We start from the raw sequence: 23,933 nt of genomic DNA, 5'->3' as shown, positions 1-23,933 counted from the left end.
CCCTGGCTGGTATAGCTCAGTGGATTGAGCTTGGGCTGCGAACCAAAGTGTCTCAGGTTCGATTCCCAGTCAGGGTACATGCCTGGGTTGTAGGCCATGGCCCCCAGCAACTGCACATTGATGTTTCTCTCTCTCTCTTTCTCCTTCCCTTCCCCTCTCTCTAAAAATAAATAAAAGATTAAAAATAATTATAAAAATAAAAGATTTTTATTTATTTTTAGAGAGAGGGGAAGGGAAGGAGAAAGAGAGAAAGAGAAATATCAATGTGTGGTTGCCTCTCATGCACCCCCACCGGGGACCTGGCCTGCAACCCAGGCACATGCTCTGACTGGGAATCAAACTAGTGACCCTTAGGTTCACAGGCTGGTACTCAGTTCACTGAGCCACACCAGCTGGGGCTCTTTGGCTTTTCTTGCCCCAGGAGCTGGTTAGGCTCCCAAGGTTGGTCCCACAGTCTGCTTATGGCTGGCCTTCATCACATGCCCACATGGTGGGAAGGGGCCTGTATTCTCATATACTACACGCTTGCTCACCAGGAAAAAAAACAAAACAAAACAAAAACATTTCATCTCTTTATACTGACTCATTCTGAGAATACAACTAACAATTCTATATAACATTTATTGCATGCTTACTATTTGCTAGAGATAGTGCTAAACCCCTTTCATGGATTAGTTTACTTTATAGCATTCCTAGTAGGTTGGTAATATTTTTAGGCTCAATTTTACAGGGTTGGAAATGGAATGATTAAGACACTTGGCTAGGATCAAAGCTCAGACCATCTGAATCTAAGACTGAAACCTCAGTTTATCTTTTAGTGGGCGGGTGTGTAACTGAACACAGGTCCGCCTTCTCGCCGCTACAAAAGCCAATACTCAAGAAGCAGGTGCTGGTGTTTAGGAAAAGTGTGTTATTTGCAGATTTTGGTCATCTAGAAGATGGGAGACTCACGTCTCAAAGCCCATCTCCTGGAAGATGGGGGACTCATGTCACAAAGCCCATCTCCACCTCTTAATGGAGACAGGTTTTTTTATAAGGAGGGGGAAGGGGACAGAACGAACAGATCAAGAAGGGGGTTGAGAAGTTCTCTGTGTGTGGACTAGCAGTCCATGTTGATAAAGCAAGTGATGGTCTGATGTGCGTCCTCCTGGCTTCACGTCATGGTTCCATGGTTAAAGGTCAGCAGATCTCCCAGAGCTGGGAAGCCTGAGGGTTAAGGTCTGTATCTTTTGAAGTTAGCCCCTAAGATTCTTATGCAAACATGCTGTTCATTTACAAGCCACATATTAGAGTGGCACTTATAGCAATAATGTCAAAAGAATGGTTGGGTGGTTTAAAAGTCCCCATCATTACAATTTTCTACTGTCACAAATCCCCACTCTCAATTTTTCTTCCATTTCTATGGAAGTTAGAAGCTCTAGCCAAAACATTTAAGAAAGTTGAAAAATTCAGGATCCATTCTTGTTTATAGGTGAAAAATAACATTTGACAGATAATTCAGTGAATTATAGTCTAATGTCCATAATTGTGTGTTACAGATTTTATTGAAACCTATTTTTTCTCCTAAAATCACCCTCATTTTTATCAAAGAGCCAAATCAAAACCAATTCATTTACTGTATTAAGTCCAATTTCAATTCAGCCTGATTGTTGCATGAACACAACAAGAATAGCAATTGATCATATAGTCTTTCTTAAATCTACTTTGCTGGAATGTTGCAAGGAATTTTCAGAATGAACTTTAGCCTCTCAAGGTGGGAAAGCCAAGCCACACAGTTGGCATCAGGCTTTGCTTGTAATACCTCCACGTTTGGGTAAACTCAAGTTCTTGAGGTCCCTAAAATGTCTTGAGGTTCTTCCTTGCGCTCTCCTTGGAAAGCAACCTTCACTCCTTACCTGGAGAGACTGCCATGAACTGTGTAAAAATGCAAGTTATCAGGCCATTTCTCCAAGAGGCTTTTCTTGGCTCCAAGGTCAATCTTATTTCTTAAAGCTTTTGCTGACATACAGAGTCTAGGCATGTCTCTCCCAGACATGACATTCCAGTCAAAGTCTTCGTTAATAAACCCACAATTGGAAGCTGGAAGAAAATCAGATTACTATTGAATTCATGTGAACAAATATCATGTTATGAAAATAATAATACTAAGAGTTTCCAAATTCTGGAGGGGTCAAGTAGAGAGAAAAATACAAATACTTCAATATTGCTACCATTTATCAAATTGCTCTATGAAAGCAAACAAGTTTTTTTTTACAGTTAGCAGTATTTTGAATAGTCACAACAATATTTTCAGTTCCTTTAGGCGCATAATCAATTTCTGTTTATCCCTATTATTTGCCTATATCTCTACAAACCCAGTCATTCTCCAGACCCCTACAAATCCCCATTTATTTCAAAGGTGTGATCTGAAAATTTATTTTGAGAAACGTATATTTTAGGAGAAGTCAAAATTTTTTCTATTAATTACTTGTTTTGACTTTGGTCAGAATTCACACTACCTATGGAGCCCTTAAGCTGAAAGTCTTGGGTTCATGGTGTACTCTTGCCTATGAAAGAAAAAAGTCCTTGGGAGCTATTTGTTTTAAATTCTCCCCTAAAGTATTTCCACAAATGTAGTTCCAAGGAATAGTATCTCAAGGGAAGGGAGAGGCAGCCTTGGCAAGATCCAACCAAAACAACAGACCGCAGAATCAAACCTGCAAAGGCTGCAGATATTAATTTTGAGATAAAAAAAAATAAACCCTAGAGATTTAAAATAAGTAGCTGAAAGTGGAAGAAATGAGTGTATCCAAATTGATAGACAATAATAAAATAATATCGAAGTAGAAATTTAAAACATAATCATTAAAACTTATAACTCAATGGATGGGTTAGATAGGTTACATGTAGCTGAAGTGAAGCTGGGAAATCTGAAGGAGTTACACACAATGTAGGACATCAAACAGACAGAATGAAAGAGCTTATTGACTGTATTTTAGGGTAATAGGCAACTTGCACTTAACTGGAATCCCAGAAGGGATAGTATGGATGGCAGCCACTATGTGAAGAGAAGTTCCGAATGCTTTCTGTGTAGGCGTGTGCACTACCGCGTAGTAACAGTCTGATGCTAAATCAAAGTACACTAGGTCAGCTCCATGGTCACATCTGAAGGGGAGGGTGGACGCACAAATGCTCGTTTAAGTCTCTAAATCGTACACAACTGCATATATATGTATGCTCTTGCGACATATACTAAGTCACTTAAAAGCCCAGGCCAATGTCTGAGAGCTGACGGGAACACGCTAAATATCACAGGCACTGGCGGATGGGTAGTGACTGTGACTGCCTGACCGGAAGCGCTCCCTTCCCTGCTCCCCCGAGCTTCCCATCCAGAAGCCGGCTTTCCTCTACTGAACGGCCCCTGCGACCCCTAGCGGCGCGGCGCCACAGGACTGCGGCGGGACCGACGGGCCACATTCCCTCTCCCCGGTGGGCGAGACTTCCTGGAGGCGGGACTTCCTGCCTCTGATTGACGGGCGCAGCATCAGCACCAGCAGCGGCGGCGGTGACTGAGCTCTGAAGGTTTTGCGATAGCCGCTGCGACCGAGACTACTGGCCGCGGCCTGCGGATTAAGGGCAGCCGGGGCGGGAGAGCAGGCGGGCCGGCGGGCAGCAGGCCGCGCTGGCGGCAGCGGTTGCCGCGATGATGGAGATCCAGATGGACGAAGGCGGCGGCGTGGTGGTGTACCAGGATGACTACTGCTCCGGCTCAGTGATGTCGGAGCGGGTGTCGGGCCTGGCAGGCTCCATCTACCGAGAATTCGAGCGCCTCATCCACTGCTACGACGAGGAGGTGGTCAAGGAGCTCATGCCGCTCGTGGTTAACGTGCTGGAGAATCTGGACTCGGTGCTCAGCGAGAACCAGGAGCATGAGGTGGAACTGGAGCTGCTGCGCGAGGACAACGAGCAGCTGCTCACCCAGTACGAGCGCGAGAAGGCGCTGCGCAAGCAGGCCGAGGAGGTGCGTGGGCCGGCCGCGCCGGGGACCCGCCCGTGGACCGCGTACTCCCCGCCCCTCCCGGGGACCCTGACCCGCTAGCCCTTCCCAGCACTGCTCCCAAATTGCTGGGGCCCCTAGCCCAGACCAGGGGATGAGCCTTGGTCGTCCCCGCTCTCCGACCCCCTTGCCTACTGCTCCAGCCCAGAGGCCAGAGCCCGTAACCACTGGGTTTCACCGGTGGAGCTTGCAGCCTAAACAGCCCCTAGCCTCGGGCTGAGCCTCGGGCTGAGCCTCGGTTTCCCCTCAGTACCCACCTCTGGTTCCAGACTTCCAGTTCTGTTTGCTTTTGTGTTTGTTTTTCGCAAACTAGACCCCAGTTGCTACCTCTTGTTGCTACAATTCTAAACCCTCCCAGAAAAGGGATTTCTGAGATTCTTAAGGTTCTGCAACAGAAGAGGTCTGCTGTCAGACCTTTTCCTTGTCCCTAATCCAGTGTTTTGAAGGTCTGTGACATGGATCGATTTGATAATTGGTGTAAACACCTGACTAAAGCTACAGTTAGGCTGCTTCTCTGGCAGCAGCTGAAGGACTCCAGGTCTCTGGAGGTGATTTCTTTGCCCTGTGGTTCCCTCGGTTGGAAAGATTGTTAGCTTAGGTGGGAAAAGGCTGAGAAATTTTAGTCTGGCTTCTAAGGAGCTAAAAGTAGAGTTTCAAAATACTTATGTTCTAGGATACTTCCATGACCTGGGAATCCCTTACTTGTGAACCAGTTAGGAGAACCGTGCATTGTAGGGAATGCCACTTAACTTCATTCATTCACCATCAAATATTTAGCAGGATGTGGCAGAATGGAGCAGATGTGGGATGTGGGCTCCCGTCCCTGCTTTGCCTTCGTGACCTTGTCCATGTTTCTTGCCCCATCTGCATTTTGATTTTCCATCAGTCAAATGAGTCATTTGCCCTAGTTGGTCTCTCAGACCTGACATTCTGTTATTCTAGACATGAGGTGATACTGTTTGACGATTAGGCAGTTTCTTATTAAATGTTAAACTTTCCAATTAACTTGGCTGAACATAGTCTTGACTTTACCATTGAAATAGATTATTTCAGTATTTTCTCTTTTATTTGGACCAGAGTGGTTTATGCCCTGGTTTGGTTTAAAGCATGTTTATAAAAATTAACACTGCCTTGTATTAGTCCTACTTTGATTCATTTTGCTTTTGGTTTCATGCATCTGTCAAGAAACTATTGTCTGTTGATTGGGGTGCCAAGCTCCACCAAAACTGATTTAAAACTCTCAAGGGGATGCAAAATCTCAGGATTTCAGAGTTCAGAGTGGCCCCAGGCATTTATAGGGGAAGGAACTGGGTCTGTGAAGTAGGGGACTGTACCAGCCCGGCTGGTGTGGCTCAGTGGATTGAGCCCTGGTCTGCGAACTAAAGGGACTGTACCAAGGTCACGTGTCCTGGAAGAGCCAGGCCAGGACCCAGTCTCTTGACTCCTGGCCTAGGTTCTTTCCTTGTCATACTGCTATGGACGATCAGAAAGCTGCACCCCCTGAGGGCTAGAGCACTGGGGCTCCCCTTACCCACCCATGAGGCTATGGCTACCTCTCTTGTGCTGGGGTGTTCCTTCCACTGCTCTGACCACTCGTGGTGGTCATTGGATGCCTGACTGAAGTTTCCAGTAGGTTTCCTTTCTTTCATCAGTACCTATGTGGTCAACATTGTGGATGAGAAGGAACTAAAAGGAGAAAACCAAGATGGACAACCATAAGGCTAAGAACCATAACCTCTAGTTTAAAATTAGTTCTACATAGATTAGGTCTCTGCTCTGCTCTTTGCAGTTCAAGTGCAACCACGAGCAAGTATGCTTCTGACCTCTCACCTCCACTCCCCTGGACTAAGAGCTGGGGGCAGTGTGCTTGTGGTTTGGAGGAAAATGCCTTCAAGGCCAACCCCCACCGTTGCCCCAGCTATTAGGAGAAACTGCACAGAGCTTCCTGAGCAGAGAGCCATGAAGCAAATGCCTGACTAGCCAGCAACACGGCTGTGATTAGATGTGATTAGATGTCCACCCTTGGAAAGACTGCAAGTGATGTTACAACTTAAAACACAAACAAACAAAAAACTGGCCAAATCTTGTAACCATTTTGGTTTTCTAGCTCATTTTTGAAACCTAGCAGGCATTCACTTTCAGTTTTGTGGAAAGGACCACTGCTTTGTGGATTGGCCTCTTTTTCTAGGCAGGGATTGAGATCACAGATGTGTGTCTGATAGCACAAGAGCTGGCACGTCATAGGCTGCAGACATGTTCATGTTGCAGAGTAGCTCCGGCATGGAGAGCACTCTGCTCCAGAAGGCTTAGTCAGAGCTGGGTAACCTGAGCCGTCTGCAGCCTTATGAGCAGACAGAATCTTCATGGGTTTTTTTTTCTTCTTCAAAGTCTTGAGCACAGCAAACAACCCTGTCCTCTGCTGCTTGCCCGTAATAACAGCAGTGAGAAGTTGCAAGTATGTTCTGGTCCTAGGGTGGCTCCTTGATCCTAGGACTGCTCACTTAATGGAAGCAATGGTAGCTAGAGATAGTGGGGACCAGGGAAAGGGCCTTGGAGTCCTCAGATGCAAGCTTAAGCGACTGCCCTGCCCTTGGGAGCCGCATACCCGGTGACCAGTCCCCACTCTGGCTGCAGTGGCTACCTCTGTAAAACGAGTGGGTTGCCAGACCTGGCAAATCACTTTCATTTTAAGTGCCAAGTCCCATCACTGGCTCTTGTTTTTCTGCAGAATTGCCTCGAGGCAGATGTAGCGGAGTCAGGGAGGAGCACCTTGATGGATGTTCAGGGCAGCTTTGGTTGGTAAGCACTGGATATCTTAGTCTCTCCTTGTGCAGGTTTTACCCTGGTAATGGAGAGCAATGAATCTTGCTCAAGCTTGCAGAGCTAACTGGACCTATTGCTGGCTTCTGCAATTTCTACAGAGGCCTAAAAAATGTTGAAAATTTAAAAAAATCCAAGTTCTTTCCCATTAAAAAAGAAGGTTGGAAGTGGGCAGTTGACTGGGACAGCTGGAGAGCGAGTAGATGCCCCTCAGTAGTAACCCAAGGCGGCAGCGAGCGGAGGGCTCCATGTGCCCTGTTTCCCTGGGCAGCAAAGAGCCCCCTTCCTTGCTGTGGCCAAGGACTAAGCTGATGAGAGGAAAAATGTTTGAGAGACGCGTGTGAGTTTAGCAGCCATCATTTGCCTTAAAGTCTTCTTTGCCCTGAGGAAACTAGTTCTTGTCACAAGCAAACCAAGTGGATGCTGTCGAAGAGGTATCTGTGTGGCTATTTGCTGGTACTGCAGCATTTGGAACTGTGTAAGAAGAGCATCCAGCTGGAGAGAAGTTTGACCCCAAACTGTTCTCTAGTTATATAAAAGTAATCCATTTCATAGAAGAGCACTCAGATTGGATTAGGATGGAGGTGGGGGGAAGCCATAGTCCTACTTCACAGAGATTATCATTTTGCCTTTTTTCGTAAGTGAATTGATACATTGAATCAGAATTTTTTTTTCTTGTTGCCCACATTACACTTAGTATAATTCATCACTGCTTGGACAAGGTATGTGATTTCTTCTGCCATGTTGTAGTATTAAGATCAGTTTCTAAAAATTGTGTGTTTGTTTTAGATGAAGCCATTACGATTTGGTGGCCTGAGCTGCCTTTCCTAGTTGCCTCCAAATATTGGCCCAGTGTAGCTGTGCCAGAGTGACCAGAAGTACACCGAAATCTCCCCTCAAAATGGAAAAAAAAAAAAGGTGTACAGGAACAAAGAGAGACACTTTTCAGCTAGGGCAAGCATGTAGGGAAGATGCCCACTTTGGCGTGGGGGCCTGTCCCTGCTGCCATGCCCCGTCCTGCCATGGTAGGAGCCCTCTGGTGGCAGTTAGACAGCAGGGTCAAGGACTGGTACAAGTTAGCTCTTCCAAAACTGGGATTTCTAAATTAAATTTAATATCTGGTTCTTTATTTGGAACAATTTATGGCAAGATTGCAAAAATCATACCCGTCACCCAGATTCCCAGATGTGAACTTTTCCCCACATCACTCTCTGTCCGTCCCTTCCTCTCACTCTGCTAAGACCTTCGGGAACTCGTATGCTTCCGGGGTCTCCCCTGTTCTGGGTCGGATCCTCACTTTCTGCTTTTCATGACCTTGATGATTGTGACCTCACAGGCCAGTTATTCTGTAGGATGTCCTTCAGTGGCTTTCACGTGACCTCATACGAGATTCAGGACGCCCCCAGAGGTGATGTTGAGCTTGTCTAAGAATCTCTTAAATCTTTACTGTGTACAAGGTGGGTGTTGGGGCAGAGACACCCAAGTGTGAGACAGGGTTCCTTTTCTCAGGCTCCATTCATTGCTGAGGGTGGGGGAATGATGAGGGTGGGAGGATGACCGTTAATGCACGAAGAAAAGATAATTGTGAGAGGCCAAGCCAGGAGCACTGTCAGTGGCAACATGGATTTTCCAGGCGTTTGTTTCCTGTGCTCCCTTGAAAGTCAGGGCCCTGGGGCTGTCTGTGTCACCTCTCATATCTAGTTGCTCACTAAGCGCCAGCATTCTTTTGGCCCACTTTTTTGTTTTAATATGCCTTCTTCAAAAAAAATTTTTTTAAATCCTCACCCAAGGACATTCTTTTTCATTGCTTTTAGAGAGCTAGGAAAGAAGGGAGAGAAAAAAACATCAGTGTGAGAGACATCATTTATTCGCCTTCCATACACTTCCAGACGAGGGACTGGCGCCCAGAGACCATTTCCAGTTACGGTACGGCGCTCTAACCAACTGAGCCACGCCAGCCAGGGCAGTGTGCCTCCTTTTTTTGATCTTCACTGTACCATCCTGGTTCCAGTTGCCACTATCATATTGGTCTCCCCAACCACTCTCCCCTCTCCCAAACCTTCTCCAGCCAGAGTGAGCTTCTGTGGAAGCAGATCACACCTCCCGCTCTTGCTCATCCATTTACTCATTCAACTAAATATCCTGAGTGCCAGGCTTGGCTGCAGGCTCTCAGGATTCAGCTGTAGGATGTCCTTCTGTCCTGGGGCAGGCACTTGGGTGGAGAGGTGTTGAGGGAGGTGCTGCCATACATCCAGATAGTGATAAAATGGGGACATGGATTGTAGAGTGAAAGGTAGGGATGGGGACTATTTTCAGTAGACAAAGGGACTTCCAGGAGGGGACCCCCCTTCTGCTTGAACTCCTGCCCTACTGTTCTTATACTCTTTTCTGCCCTCTCTGCATGCTCTTCCCGCTGCCAGATCACTGGCTGCTTCCTGTGCATGTCTGGCGCGGAGACTGCACGGAGCACATTGACATGCTGGCCGCTTCAGTGAGTGCGTGTTGGGAGTGAATGGTCCCCATCACTCCAGCTGGCCCGCCCCAGACCTTCCACACTGCCCAGACCCGGGGAGCAGGTTCTGCACTTGTGCCTTGCATCCCAGCATCCCCATACCTGCTTCCTGCTTCACCAAGGGTCAGTGGTGCCCTTCCTGCTCTTTTCTCCCTGATCACATCCCCCAAAGAAATGCTAGTCATGTTAGTGTGTGTGTGTGTGTGTGTGTGTGTGAGGGGGAAAGCAGCTTCCCTGGCCTCTGTGCACATTACACTGAGCTGTTCTATTTAGTTCCTGAAGGTCAGGAACTCTTTTCTGCAGTTTGAGTGTGAAGCAGCCGTCTATCCAGCACAACTTTCTGTGGTGATGGAAATTTCCATTTTGTGCTGTCTAATTCAGTAGCCCATGGCCACCCAGGGCCATTGACACTCTAAATGTGGCTCTCACTAGTGTAAGTGTAGACAAGCACGTGTGGTTGGTGGGGCTGTCCTACTGGGTGTCACAACCAAACGCAGTCAGACTCACTTTTCTTTTCTTTTTTTTAAATTATTTTATTGTTATTCAATTACAGTTGTCTGTATTTACCACCATCAGTCCCCCCCACCCCAGCCAAACCCACCTCCCTCCCTTGCTTCCACCCCTCCTTGGTTTTGTCCATGTGCCCTTTACAGTTGTTCCTGAAAACCCTTCCCCACTTCCCCTCACTCTCCCCTCCCCACTCCCCTCTGGTTACTGTCAGATTGTTCTTAATTTCAATGTCTGTGGTTATATTTTGCTTGCTTTTTTCTTTTGTTGATTAGGTTCCAGTTAAAGGTGAGATCATTGTCCCTCACCTCCTGGCTTATTTCACTTAGCATAATGCTCTCCCGACCCATCCATGCTGTTGCAAAGGGCAGGAGCTCCTTCTTTCTCTCTGCTACATAGAATTCCATTGTGTAAATGTACCATAGTTTTTTGATCCACTCATTTACTGGTGAGCACTTAGATTGCTTCCAGCACTTGGCTACTGTAAATTGTGGTACAAATCCAGGAAACACAAAGAATCCCAATCAAGAGGAATTTAGTCACTTTTCTATAAGGTCAGGCAGGAAACATTTCTGTTACTCACCTTCAGGCAAGAAAGGAAGATGCTTAAAAGATGGATCGTTTTCGTTGTTTCAGTGAACATGTTCCAGAGAGAAGGGAGATCCCAAAGCGGTGGGTTTTGATACAAGAGACCAGACAGAAGAAACTACATGAGATGAACCAAAAAAGAAGAAGAAGAAGAAAAAAATGACAACTATTTAGGAAACAACAGAGGTGATAAAATCCTTGAAAGGCTGAGACGAGGTCTGGTGGGAAATCCCAGAACCTAGAAATTGTCTGGTGCTTATGACCCAGAGTTAAATCTTTGGCTTCCTTTTCTTTTTCTTTTTCTTTTTCTCTTTTCTTTCTTTAAAACAACTTTATTGAGGTCAGTGCACTACACTGTAGATGTGTGAAGTGTGCAGTTTGGTGAGTTTTGACACATCAACACCCAGAAACCATCCCCACAATCAAGACAACGATGATCATCATCACCCCCAGTTTCCTCGTGCCCCTCTGGAGTCTCTCTTCTCCCCGCTTCTCCTACCCTTGGTAATCACCTATCTGCTTTCTGTCACTTTGGGTAATTTGCATTTTTTAGAACTTTATATGACTGGAATGGTGTAGTGTATACTTTTTTCTGTTCTAGCTTCTTTCAGTCAGCGGAATGATTTTGACATTCATCCAGGTGGTTGCTAGTTCATTCCTTTAGTGCTGAGAGGTATCCCATTGTGTGGGTGTTTATCCATTCTCCTATCGATGAAGTAACCTCCTGCATTTGTCAGTCCCATACCCCAGTAACTTGTTCTGGAGAGGCTAGAATCAGTTGTGGCCTGCCTTGGGACTGTGGTGTCCTAAGAAAGAACCCTTATTACCCCAGTGAAAAAGTCTCATCCCAAGGAAATGAGATATTTGCCAAGACACTGCATAGTCTCGGCGCAGACCACCTCTTATGGGCAAGAGATTTGGGAAATGCCAAGTTAAGTGGGACAGGGGAGATGGGGGTTAGGAAGTTTAAATTCGGATTATCAACAGCAACATATTCAAAGGGGTACCTTTCATTAAAGTTTCCTAGGTGTACCTGCCCGGCTCTTGGGTTCTCCATGCTCTCTGAGTGCCGTTCCTTCTACTCTGCTTCGTCTTGGGTTCCTGTTCCCTGGCCTTGCCTTCACCAGCCTTCTTCCCACTTCTGTCTTCTCAGGAAACGAACACCCAGAGCAGGGCAAAAGCCCCTGGGTGCTTGCTTGTGCCCGCGGCTGTGGGCCTGTCTCAAGTTCACCGTGTTCAGTTCTGGACAAGAGCCTTTGTCTGCAGAAAGGCACGCTACAAGCTTCCTTAGCATGTCTCCTGTTAAATTGTACAGGAAGCCAGTATGAACTACTAAGATTGCTTTGGAGAATACAGTTTACTTGAGAATAATTTCCCCCTGAGGAAATTATCCCATCAGGGTGGGATGTTTACAGTTTTTAAAAAAAATATATTTATTTTTAGACAGAGGGGAAGGGAGGGAGCAAGAGAGGGAGAGAAACATCATTGTGCAAAAGGAGACCCCACAACCCAGGCCTGTGCCCTGACTGGGAATGGAACTGGTGACCCTTTGGTTCACAGGCTGGTGCTCACTCCATTGAGCCACACCAGCCAGGACTTACAGTTTTAGTTTTATCTTCCTTTTTCTTATTTCCCCATGTACCAAACATAATGTATATGCTATGATTAATATATAAAGTATGTGTTATAATTTAATATATAGTATATAAATAAGTATATAATATATAAATATTTTGTATACTTACACATACATTTTTTCTGTCTTCCTAATTCTTGAAAATTAGTGTGAGTTAACCCAGTGCCATTGGCTGGGATTCTTATTGGGCAGATGCTGTACCAGCAGTGCCTTTAACATAAACGTGAGGAACCTCTGCTTTTTTTTATGAATTCAAGCAGGTTCTTGGATTTCTGCCTGTTGGTCTGGTCTCTCAGACATGTGTCTAATGCTTTATTTACTACAGAAATGCTCTTCCTTTCCGGCGCGTCACCCAGTGGGCCTCGGGGACAGCTCTTGTCATTCCGGGGCCCCCACACTCATGTCCTCCCCCACTCACCTGCGTTCCAGATCTAAATGGCGGCCAGTGTGAGACATGGAAAAAGGACACTGTAGAGGAGCATCTGTGGTGTGAGGTCTTAGGATTTCAGCAGCGCCGCCTGTGAGCCCTTGGTGAATGTTTGATCACGTCAGGAAGTCACTGTCAGTGCCGGGAACTGGCCATCAGGAGAAGGGCGTCCCTCCAGGCACAGAGGCTGACACCAAGCATCCCAAGTGTTCACTGCTCTGCCTGCCCTAACATAAAAGACCCCCCCAAGAGTGTTTTCCTTCTGGAAATTCACTCTGCACCCCCACTCCCAGGAAGGAATTAAATGATCAGTAATGCAAAAGAACAACATTTAAAAAAAAAGATTTTATTTATTTATTTTTGATTTTAGAGAGAGGGGGAAAAAGGGAGCAAAACATCAATCAGTTGCCTTTCTCACATCCCCATCTGGGGGTTAGAAAAGTTGCACACACTCGAATGATCATGTTCTCGGAAAGTGTTTACTTAGTAAGCTCTCTTGCATTCTGGGAATTGGGAATACTAGCTTCTGTTGTCATAACTTTATAGTTGACATGAAAAGTCAGTTTCTTAACTTTGCTTTTATGTATAAAGTGGAAAGAATGGTCTTATTCCCTGTAATACTGAGAAAAGCTTCCTTTGAATCCTAGACTTTGGAAGATCCCACACTCAGGGTATTTCAGTGTATATCTTGAATTCACCAAAAAGCAAATTCAGATACCAAGGTTGCATCGAATTTTAAAGTAGAACTTTATTAATGGGGAGGGGGAGGGAATTATACCTTAAAAACAAATCTATAAAGGGACTCCTGTGGTGCATTGGTCTTTCGAAGTCGGAATTAGGTATTTCACATGTACATGTTAAGGATAAGCCATGCCAGGGTGCGTTTTCAATTGTGTGGTTGCTGTCATTGCTTTTGGGGGTACTTAAAGGTTTGTCATAAAGGTTACCTTAAACATCCATGGGTTTTCATGCACTACATGACATTTTTAATAGACTTGGTTAGACAGATGATAATTCCAAATAAACTCAAATCCATAGTATGTGTAAGGAGAGGTGAAGGGAGAGAGAAAGGAAGAGAAACATCCATGAAAGAGAAACATCAATGGATTGCTTCTGGCACGCACCCTAACCGGGGCCAAACCTGCAACCCAGGCGTGTGCCCTGACCAGGAATCGAACAGACAACATTTCGCTTTTGGGGATGAAGCCCAACCAGTTGAGCCACACCAGTCAGGGCGAGACATACTTACAGTCCAGTGAGCACCTTGCAGACCTGCTCAACCCGAATAGTAGGAGTTACCTTTTTATTCTCAGTTCCACTCATGTTTTGTTGTAGTCAGCTTCTACCTTTTCCTTTTGCTTTTCTTTACTTTTCTTACAGAAGACTTCCTTACTAGACTTAACTCAGTTTCTACCCTACACTGTCCCCCACTGCTGAAAGTTCTTGATTCTTTTAAATCTAAAGTAAGTGATCTGTAAATAAAAATATGTTTTTCTTTGAAAACACCTTTTGAATTTTTCTCACTTTAATCCAGCTTAAAACTCCCCTGCTGACACATCTCCCCACCTGCCGCAGCCCCCTCCCTGGGGCTGGAAGAGAACTTTGATTTGCAACTTCGTTCCCTCATCTGTTTATTTAACTACCAACGCAAAGCTTCTGCTTTATTTCCAGCCCCATCCAGTACTCTTCACTTGTCGAGATAATTTTTACCTCATCTCAAGTCTAGCGCTGAGCATGGCCTCATAAAAAGCGAGGATTAAGTATATGTTTGGTCTCGGCCAGGCACTGTTCCTTCACATCAGTTATTCCTTATGATACTTGATGAGGATTGCATCGCATATTCCATACGGTTAAATGGCTAGCTTGCATTTTTTTTTTTTGTTAACTGCAGTTTAATGACATTGAAATATTGTTTTCAAGAGGGGAAGAAAGAAGAGGATTTCTTGTAAGCTGTAGAGCACCATGTTGTGTCAGTAACATTTTCTTAAACCCAGAGTCTCTACGGGTCCCTCGTCATTGGCGCTGGAAAGATGCTGCTGACCTCTGAGACCGGGAGGGTCTCACACTGGAGAGCAGTGGTCCTCACCCAGCTCAGGAGCCCCTGGAGCCCGGCAGGGAGGGTCAGGCTGGCCAAGGCCAGGGTCGTCTTGAGTCTGCTGGTAGTCCCCTGTGGGTTTCTTGGGGCTTTTTGTTCATGTAGGGGCTTGCTCCCCGTGAGCACTCATGCCCCTTGTCAGCTGGTAGTGCCTAGAGGATGGAAAGGATGTCAGTTACTAAGGTCTGAGCATTTCCTGCTCCAGGGGACCATCTCTTTGGCACCAGGATTCCATGTGGCCAGGGAACCACAAATATCCTGTGTGTCAACCCACCCACATGGGGTCCATCTCCCTGCCTCTGCTGTGTCTTTGCCTTTGGCCTTGAGGCTGTCCATGTGCACAGCTTACATAGATGTTATCTGTCTAGGTTAATGTCCCTGTATTTCCTGATGCTGAAAAGCCTTAAAATACCATAGTCAGAGGGTTTCTGCATGTGACCTGCTTTGGGGCCAACTTCATCAGGAATATATAGGCATATGGATTTTTTGGCATGACAAGACTTTTTGGCACTGTCACCTATGTTGGATTTTAATGGTCACCTATCTGGATAGATTTAAAAAAGTCTGTCTGGCCCTGGCTGGTGTGGCTCAGTGGATTGAATGCCAGCCTATGTGAACCAAAGGGTTGCCGGTTCGATTCCCAGTCAGGGCACATGCCTGGGTTGCGGGCCAGGTCCCCAGTAGGGGGGCGCACGAGAGGCAACCACACATTGATGCTTCTCTCCCTCTCTTTCTCCCTTCCGTCTCCTCTGTCTAAATATAAAATAAGTAAAATATTTTAAAAAGTCTGTCTGACCTTAAGAAACTGGAGGTGGGTTTTCTTACATTGTCTTTAGTTTGAAAATCTTTTTAGCTGACTTCCAAATATCAAATACAGGTAATATGATGAAGTATAGATGAGAAAAACTTCTAGTGAAATGACAGTAGCGCGAAAGAACCCTTTTCTTTGTATTAAAACCTTCTTGAGGTAGGACAGTGATCACTTCTAAAAATTTTCCATCTCCCAGCTTCAGCTGCCCCATCACAGAGTTGTTCACTGGCTCGAGACGGGTTTTCACCTCATCCCACGTCTGGCCTTGCGCATTTGTGATCAGAAATAGGGGCCTCTTCTCGAGGACCAGAGAACTGGTGCTTTCTGACGGGCTTATTCAAAAAATAAACATGTGACTGAGGATGATTCTCAGGGTCATCCAAGAGGATAAACCAGTGGGGATAACCAAGAAAGAATGTTTAAAAGGAGACATAAAGAGGGTGAATATGTACCAGCTGTGAAAAGATGTTGTAACACTACAAGCCTTTGGTGCTGGCTCAAAAATAGATTGAAATATATATTAGAATTTAGCATATGATGAAGGTGGCATTTCCAAACAATGAGGAAAAGATAACTCATTAAATAAGTAAGCAGTTCGGAAGTAAGTACACTTCTATATGTGCTCACACCGACTGCACCTGGGGAAGGTACTTGCAGCACATGAGACCAACAAATTTGTGATTAGGTGTAGAATAAAGGTTCTTACAAATCATCAAGAAAAATATGAACATTTGGTGGGAAATGGCTCAAAGGACATGTGAGCTGTTCACAAAGAAGTAATATACATCAGGTCCTCAAATAACACCTTTTTGTTCAAAGTCCTTTTGTTACAGTATTGATGAAATGCTGTAGGGACTTAACTCTTGTGTATATCAGTTAGCCTGTGGTAAAATGCCCTCGTTATATGTTACTTCACTTGAAGTCACAGTCGACATTATGTGAGAAATTACTATATATTACCAATAAATTTATGAAAAATGTTAAATATTACCAGCAATCAAGGAACTGAATTGTGCTAGGCCATTTTCCCACCTGTCAGAGGGGCAGCAGTGTTGTTAAGCTGTCTGGAGAGGTGGTGAGACTCTGGGAGAGGGGGCCACCCCCGTGCGGGGCGTGGGAGTTGGGATACTGACCCATTTGAAGAGTCATCAGGAATGCTCAGCCACAGCCGAGGATGGTAGGGAGTCCCTGGGCAGATACACACGTAGGAATGAATGATAGTAACGGACGTTTCAGAGAAGCATAGGCCATCAAATGAGTAAACTGCGCCTCACGTGCACATGCAGTAGAACACACACCTGTTAAACATGGAATTGGCAGAATCTGTTTCTTCATGTAGAAAGATGCTCCAGTGAACGAATGCTTCATTAAGCATCTTCATGTAGAAGATGCTTAAATGAACGAATAAATCAGACACGAAGCACTGTGTGCAAAATGATCGCAGTCCGCCCTGCACACTCATACACTCACTCACACACGCAGACTTGCCCAATTTTAACTGACGTTGGATGGTAGAATTATGGTTTTCAAAAAATACTCTCCTTTTTAACTTCACATTCTCATATGATTTTTCTACAAAAGCATATGTTGTTTATGCCATTCTTTTAAGTTTTTTAAGTAATAGGAATTAAAATTGCCCAATTTAAAACATATTCTTAGTCAGTCAAGAGCACTTGTTCATCTTACATATGTTGGTTACACCCACGATCAGTCAAAACCACTGATTCTTCCTGGCTGAGGGGCATTTTTTTTATTCACGTTGCTTAAATTACATGTGATGTCACTGACACAGACTTTCTTCCTGAAGCCAAGTCTTCCCTCGCCCACCCGTCCTCTGGGATTTCCACCCTCAGCCCCAGCACAGAGTAGGTCATCCTCGGGACAGGGGCCACCCCTGCCCCGCAGCGGTTTTAGCACAATGACCTTTGAACCTCTGCTGTCAGAGTAATCGTCTCTAGGGCCGAGGGTGGGGGCAGGGGGGGAGCGGGTGCAGGTATTACAGAAACGCAGCTGTGGCCTACCCAAGTCAGTCGACCTTTCTAGATACCCCAAACCTGAAATCAGCAATGTTTCTTATCGCCATCTTCTGAGAAGCTCTTTTTGTCTTAACCCAGCTGATACCAGTTCTCAACTACAAATGAAATTTCTCAATAGTAGTACTTTTTCCTGCTCTGTAACATTGAGGTGTTAACAGCTCCCCCTTGAGGCTGTCACAGGAGTTGTAGCTGGTGGCGTCCGTGTGGCAGCCAGTGCCGTCCCTGCCCCCACCAGAGGCTGGCTTCAGAAGCTGCTTCAATGTGGAGCTAGGTCTCCTCCTATGACCTTTCAAGAGCTTCTTTTATTTTTCAAAGAGCTTTTCACTTGGTTTGATAATTTTGCTCAGAAACTTAGCACAAGGACCAGCTACATAATTTGTGGGGTCCAGTATAAAAATGGAAATGCAGGGTGTCTTGTTAAAAATGTACTGAGTTCCAAAATTAAACCAAGAATGGGGCGTTCTAAATTCTGGGCCTCGTGTGTCTTCCCAGATGGCTGGTTACAAGGTTACAGAGCCAGTCACTCCTCTTGCCCCTGTGGTCTGTGTCAGGGTTTGCCTGAAGAGGGTGACAGGCAATGTGACATAAAGGGAAGCAGGTTTTAGGCCTGGGAGCCCTGCATTCTGGCCAAGCCTGGTCTTTCGCTTCGGTCCTTGAAGCCTCTGGCCCTTCTGAGAGGGACCACTGCCGTCTGGCCATCCCACGTTCATGACGCCAGCCCTTTCCCTTCCGTTTGCAGAAATTCATTGAGTTTGAAGATGCCTTGGAACAAGAGAAGAAAGAGCTACAAATCCAGGTGGAACACTATGAGTTTCAGACCCGCCAGCTGGAACTGAAAGCCAAAAACTATGCAGATCAGAGTAAGTAGCCAGCCTGAGGGCTGAAACTGCCTTGTTTGTTGTTTTCAGACCTGCTCCAGCTGGGCAGACTGTTGAGAGCCTGTGATACACAGAGTGAGAAAACCCAGTGATAGCCTGATGTTATTTTCACTGTGATTCCTTCAACCGTCACACTGCTGTATATTTCTGTAATTAGAAATCTCCAATTCGTTGTGGAAATACAGTAAATATTGAAGGCTCCTTTGGTGATGTGGTACTTTTGCACATACTACAGTCTGACCCCCAATCACAAATTCGTGACCCTCGTGTGGTCTTTCGGGACAGCTCCCCAGCTGCCTACCCGCCCCGTGAGGCTTTTGTCTGCACCCCGCTGAGGAAGGATTGCCGTTTCATGACCTGGAAGTTGGGCTTGATGATGCAGCCCCCTGGAGTGACAGTTCCTAGGCCCTGATTAAGGCCCCCCTAGGTTCCTTCCTCTTCTCTGCAAGGAGAGGGGAAGAGAGGGGCTTTTGGTTATTCTTGGGATAAGAACTATTCTTCTCAGAAGTCTTTGTTGAAATTGTGCTGTCAAAATTAAAATGATCTGTGTGATTTCAGTTTTCTGTAGTTAGAGGTTTTGATGATGGAGACCTAGTTTGCTGCTTTACCCAGTTCCCTTGGACGGTGGGAGCTTTCATTTCCCTGAAAACTTCAGATAAAATTGGGAAGAAAAATGGTTGGATGTGCTGGGTCTATCCCTGTCCCAAATCAGGACTCAAAGGCCAGTACCCCACTGGGTGGTGGCTGAGTTCTGGGCAGCCAGCGGGCCGTGGGCTGCATGCATGGACAAATACCCTCACGTTTACCCACTGGAAGCGAAGGACAGGCCCAGTGTAGGCATGCACAGGTAAACCCTTTCTGTAACCACACAGATTCCTTAACATTCGCTTTGCTTAGAGTACCTTTTTATTTTTATTTTTTTATTATTTTTTAAAATTTACTTATTTATTTTTAGAGAGGGAAGGGAGGGAGAGAGAGAGAGAGAGAGAAACATCAATGTGCGGTTGCTGGGGGTCATGGCCTGCAACCCAGGTATGTACCCTGACTGGGAATCAAACCTGTGACACTTTGGATCACAGCCTGCGCTCAATCCACTGAGCTACGCCAGCCAGGGCTTAGAGTACCTTTCATAGTGAAACAAACCTTTTCAGTTCTTCTTAGGAGGAAAACACGTAAGCATCAAATTACAGGTTGAAGTTGATCACTTGGTCAGTGCCAGGAGTGGAGCCAGAGGGGAGAGGAGGACGAGCCTCCGGGCAGCGGTCTGTACACCTGCCTCAGCAGAGCGGTCAGCAGAGGTCGTGGGGCTCTGACCCCGAAGTCCTCTCCGGGGACTTGTGCACAGCCAGCCAGCCCCTCCCAAGGCTGGAGCAGAGGCCGGGGGTGGGGGTCTTCCTCTGGCAGCCAGTTCTATGTGTGTTGCGTGCCAGAGTCTGTAGGCACTCGGAGCTCTTCCAGGGATGACCAGGCTGTCACTCTGCTTTGTGCAGATACCTGCTGCTCCTCCAAGTTTGGCCCCCTGACCAGCAGTGTCCGCATCACCTGGAGTATTACAAATGCAGGCTCTGAGGCTCTACCTGTCAGTAGGGAATGACCTTGGCAGTGTAGCCTCCAAGGACACTGCTGGGAAAGCTGCACCAGGAACCATGGGACAGGAGAGCATAGGGACTGAGTGAGGTGCTGAGGAGTGTTGCTGTTAAATCAGTTTACAGCAGTAACCAGAAAGCGGGGCAGACGGAGAGGCTCACATGCCGAGGACAAGGGCGCGTGCTGGGAGGACTGCCACATGAGTCCTGGGCCCATGACTGTCATGTGTCCTGTCCCTGGCTCTGCATATCAGCTGTCTCCTCTTGGTGGGACTACAAGGACAGAGTTGCAGTTTGAACAAAGGACCACAGACAGAAGGTTTTCGAGTCCAGTGGCACGCTTGCCCCATTGGTGAGGTGTAGGGGTGTGGTCACCCACTGTCGCTGTAGCTCCCCCTCGGAGCAGTCAGGAGGCAGAACACATGCAGGCCAGAGGGGACCATCCTGTATGTCACAGGGGCTGCCAGTATAGGGGTGACACAGCTGCCAGCCTAGAGGTAGTATAATCATGATGTGGTTCTTTCAGCCCTTGGTACACCCATGTAAGGGACACTCAAGTGTCTGTCCCGTGTCTCAGATGTGGCTGTGCGTTGGCTCTTTACCATACCTTAGAGATCACTCACTTACAAATTCTGCCTTTCTCCACAGCCACTTGCTCACCTCTGGTCCACACTTCACACATCCTGTGAGTTTTGCCTGCATCTCTGAAGCTGCTAGCTAACTTAGGCTTAGGTAGTAATGCTTTGTGTGTTTTACCTGTCCTGTACTTTTTTTATAGCTGAACTGAATAGCTTTAGATAACGCAGCACACAAATGATACACACCCCAGACCAAGTCAGAACCTGCATTCTAGTACCCCCAGGGCATTCTCTCCTGCTGACAACAAACTCTAAGCTTCAGATGCTGCAGTGGACTGCACCAGGCTTGTCCTGGAACCCTCCACCCTCCATCCAGTAAACGTAGAGCAGGATGGAATGGTGAGAGCTGGGTTGTGTGGTTGACAAAGAGCTGTCGTGTTTTCCAGTTTCCCGGTTGGAGGAGCGGGAATCAGAGATGAAGAAGGAGTACAACGCTTTGCACCAGCGACACACAGAGGTAGGTGCCCAGCCATGACCTCCAGCCCACACAGGCCTCACTTAGAGCGGAACCATGAGAAAGCAGCCACTGGGGCGGCTGCTGACCTGGGGTTGCCTCCTTGGCCTTTCTTTTCCTGGTGTTCTACTGCCAAGCCGGTAGGCTGTCAGCCTCGCGCTGGTCAGGCTCCATTTTGCTGAGCTCCGTCATTATTTCCACCAGAGCATGGCAAGTCAAGAACATTGTAAGTCAGAGAGAGGTTGCAGACAGGCCTTGGTCAGCAGGCATTACTCACACACAGGTGTCCTTCTCCACAGATGATACAGACCTACGTGGAGCACATCGAGAGGTCCAAGATGCAGCAAGTTGGGGGAAACAGCCAGACTGACAGCAGCCTGCCCGGGCGAAGGTAGGCAGGGCCAGAGCCTGCAGAGCCCCGTGGTGCTTTGTGGCAGAGGAGTCCAGAGATCTGCAACCTCCTGACTTGGGAAGAGGGGTGTCTGGTCGGAGTGCATGGCTTAAGCCAAGAATGTGTGCTGAGATTTTCCCAGGCACTAGAGTAGGGGTGAGGGAACGTGGGTAGACCTCTGCCAGCCTGCATGCAGTCACGAATGCCTAGGGGAAATTGTGGACAGTCGATCCTAATACTTGCAGATTCCGTTTTTGTGAGTTTGCCTACTCACTAAAATGTATTTGTAGTCTCAGAATCAACACTTGCAGTGCTTTTAAGACATTTACAGACACGTGCAGGACATTGAAAATTTGAGTCACCCAATATACATGATGTCCATTAAGGTCAAACAAGGTACTGCTTCCTGCTTGTCTCAGCCTCATGAGGAGATGCCCAAAGGATGGAGATGGAGGGTGGTACAGTGTTGTGCAAGTCTCATTCAGTGGCCCCAGAATACGAGAGCTGCACTCCTGCTGCAGGGCAGGGCAGTGCCGGTGCCAGCAGGTTGAGAGGCCCTGGCTTGTCTGAACTCAGGAGCTCAGCGCTGGTTTATTAGAGGAGTGGGGAGAAACCTGCAGAGGCCAGGCTCCTTCTCCATCTTCTGTACCCCTGGGTCAGATAAAACCAGTCCCCAAGGGAGCAGATTGTCAAAGATCTCCAGAGTGTTGCCAGCTTCAGGGAGTTGCCCCATGAGAGACCAGAGTTATTGACCTGGGCGGGGGAGGTTGGTACCAATGTTATAAGTCTCCATCAGGTGGGATGATGGACTTAGGTGGGCATCTGAGGCCCCACAGATTACGCTCAGCCGTTGGCCCATTTCCAGCTGTGGCCCTCTGTTCCTGTAGGCAAAGGCTTACAGCTTCTAGTCAGGTCACATGTAGGCCTTGTTGGCTAAAAAAGGTTTTTTTGTCCTGCATCCTTACGGGGCTATATCTGTAAACAACTAGACTCAGATCCTTCCTCGTGGGCATCCTCAGTTATTCTGTGGGTCACCGTGGGCAAAGCTGTTGCATCCCTGTACTGGAGTCTTCAAATGTGAAACAAATGCGCACTTTGGGACTCCCGGTCAAGATGGCGGTGTAGGCAGATGTGGCTCACCTCTTTGGACAACTGCAACAAAATTACAACTAAAATATAGAATAACCATTCCTCTGAACTGACAAAAATCAAGTTGAATGAAGGTCTGACAACTTTGGAATTAAATAAACCTCATCCATCGAGAGGGTGCAGGTGTGGAATAGGCTGGTCCCATGCCAGGTCCCCAGCCCACGGTTCCAGTGCCAGGAAGATAAGTCCCCACAACCTGACTGCAAAAACCAGTGGGAATTGAGTTGGTGGGAGAAAGTACTGGAGCTCCAAGCAGTTCTTCTTCTTTTTTTTTTTTTTTAAAGATTTTGTTTATTTTTTTTAGAGAGGGAAGGGAGGGAGAGAGAGAGAGAAACATTAGTGTGCGGTTGCTGGGGGCCATGGCCTGTAACCCAGGCATGTGCCCTGACTGGGAATTGAGCCTGCGATGCTTTGGTTCGCAGCCCATGCTCAATCCACTGAGCTATGCCAGCCAGGGCAGTTCTTCTTAAAGAACCTACACACGGTCTCATCTACTCAGACTCCCTCCTTCTGGGCTTCAGTGCTGGGGAGGAAGCTTGAAGGGCAACAGTGGTGTGCAGGGGGAGGTTGAAGTGTCTGACCTCAAGGTGAGCAGAGGCCATTGTCCCTTTTCTGGGCCCTCCCTCCACAGAGCCTACAGACTGGTGCCATATCTAAGATTCCATCAACCTGGCTAATACTATTTGACCCACCTTGGAGATCTCCAGAGACTCCTCGCCACCCAAGCTGCTTTTCCATATGAATGGGTAGTCAGGACTTATGCTTCACAACTTCCTAAATCTTCTCAAACAAGTAACAGCTGGCCTCAGTGATCCTCAGGCCCAGAACTAGCAGCCTAGATTCACAGCCTGGCTTTGCCTAGAAATCTCCAAGCCCAGCACAAGTGGCAACCATCTCAGGTTGCTTTACAGCTCAGGCAGAGTGCCCTGGGAAAATACAAGTGGGGGCTGATCTTACCCTGCACCACCTGGGAAACCCCGGGACCAGTGCACCCAGTGGACAGCTACAGACCCTTCAGAACACCACATCCCTACCCCTGCACAGCTGATCCTCCACAGAGGGCAGAGGTGGGTGGTTAGTCATCACAGCCAGTCCTTGTAGCTGACTGGCCCGGGTAAACCCCTCCCATTGGTCTGCCAACAGCAACCAAGGCTCAACTACAAGAGGAGGGTGTACTCAGCCCACACAAAAGGTGCACCTCGAGTACCCAGCTTCGGTGATGGGAAGCTGTGCCACTCAACCCCACAGGACACCAACTACATTAGGCCACACTACCAAGACATGGAGTTAAAGCAGCTCTACCTAATACATAGAAACAAACACAGGGAAGCTGCCAATATGAGGAGACAAGGAAACATGGCCCAAATGA

The 23,933-nt window shown here is 47.0% G+C and overlaps 1 protein-coding gene across 13 annotated transcripts in view; it reads left to right on the top strand.

Annotated features, from left to right (window-relative positions):
• Nucleotides 1-3,519: 3,519 nt before the first annotated feature.
• MAPK8IP3 (mitogen-activated protein kinase 8 interacting protein 3) overlaps nt 3,520-23,933 on the top strand; it is a 52,620-nt gene continuing 32,206 nt past the window's right edge. For all 13 annotated transcript variants that reach the window (XM_045820593.1, XM_045820587.1, XM_045820585.1 and 10 more), the window contains exons 1-4: nt 3,520-4,000; nt 18,208-18,328; nt 20,957-21,027; nt 21,324-21,415. In XM_045820593.1, coding sequence (XP_045676549.1) covers nt 3,683-4,000; nt 18,208-18,328; nt 20,957-21,027; nt 21,324-21,415 — 602 coding nt within the window. In that variant the 5' untranslated portion in view covers nt 3,520-3,682. The remainder of the gene's footprint in view (nt 4,001-18,207; nt 18,329-20,956; nt 21,028-21,323; nt 21,416-23,933) is intronic.

Source organism: Phyllostomus hastatus, unplaced genomic scaffold (assembly GCF_019186645.2).
Source record: "Phyllostomus hastatus isolate PE091 unplaced genomic scaffold, TTU_PhHast_1.1 phas_scaffold_442, whole genome shotgun sequence".
Lineage (NCBI taxonomy): Eukaryota > Metazoa > Chordata > Mammalia > Chiroptera > Phyllostomidae > Phyllostomus > Phyllostomus hastatus.
This window is presented reverse-complemented; position numbering and strand designations above follow the sequence as displayed.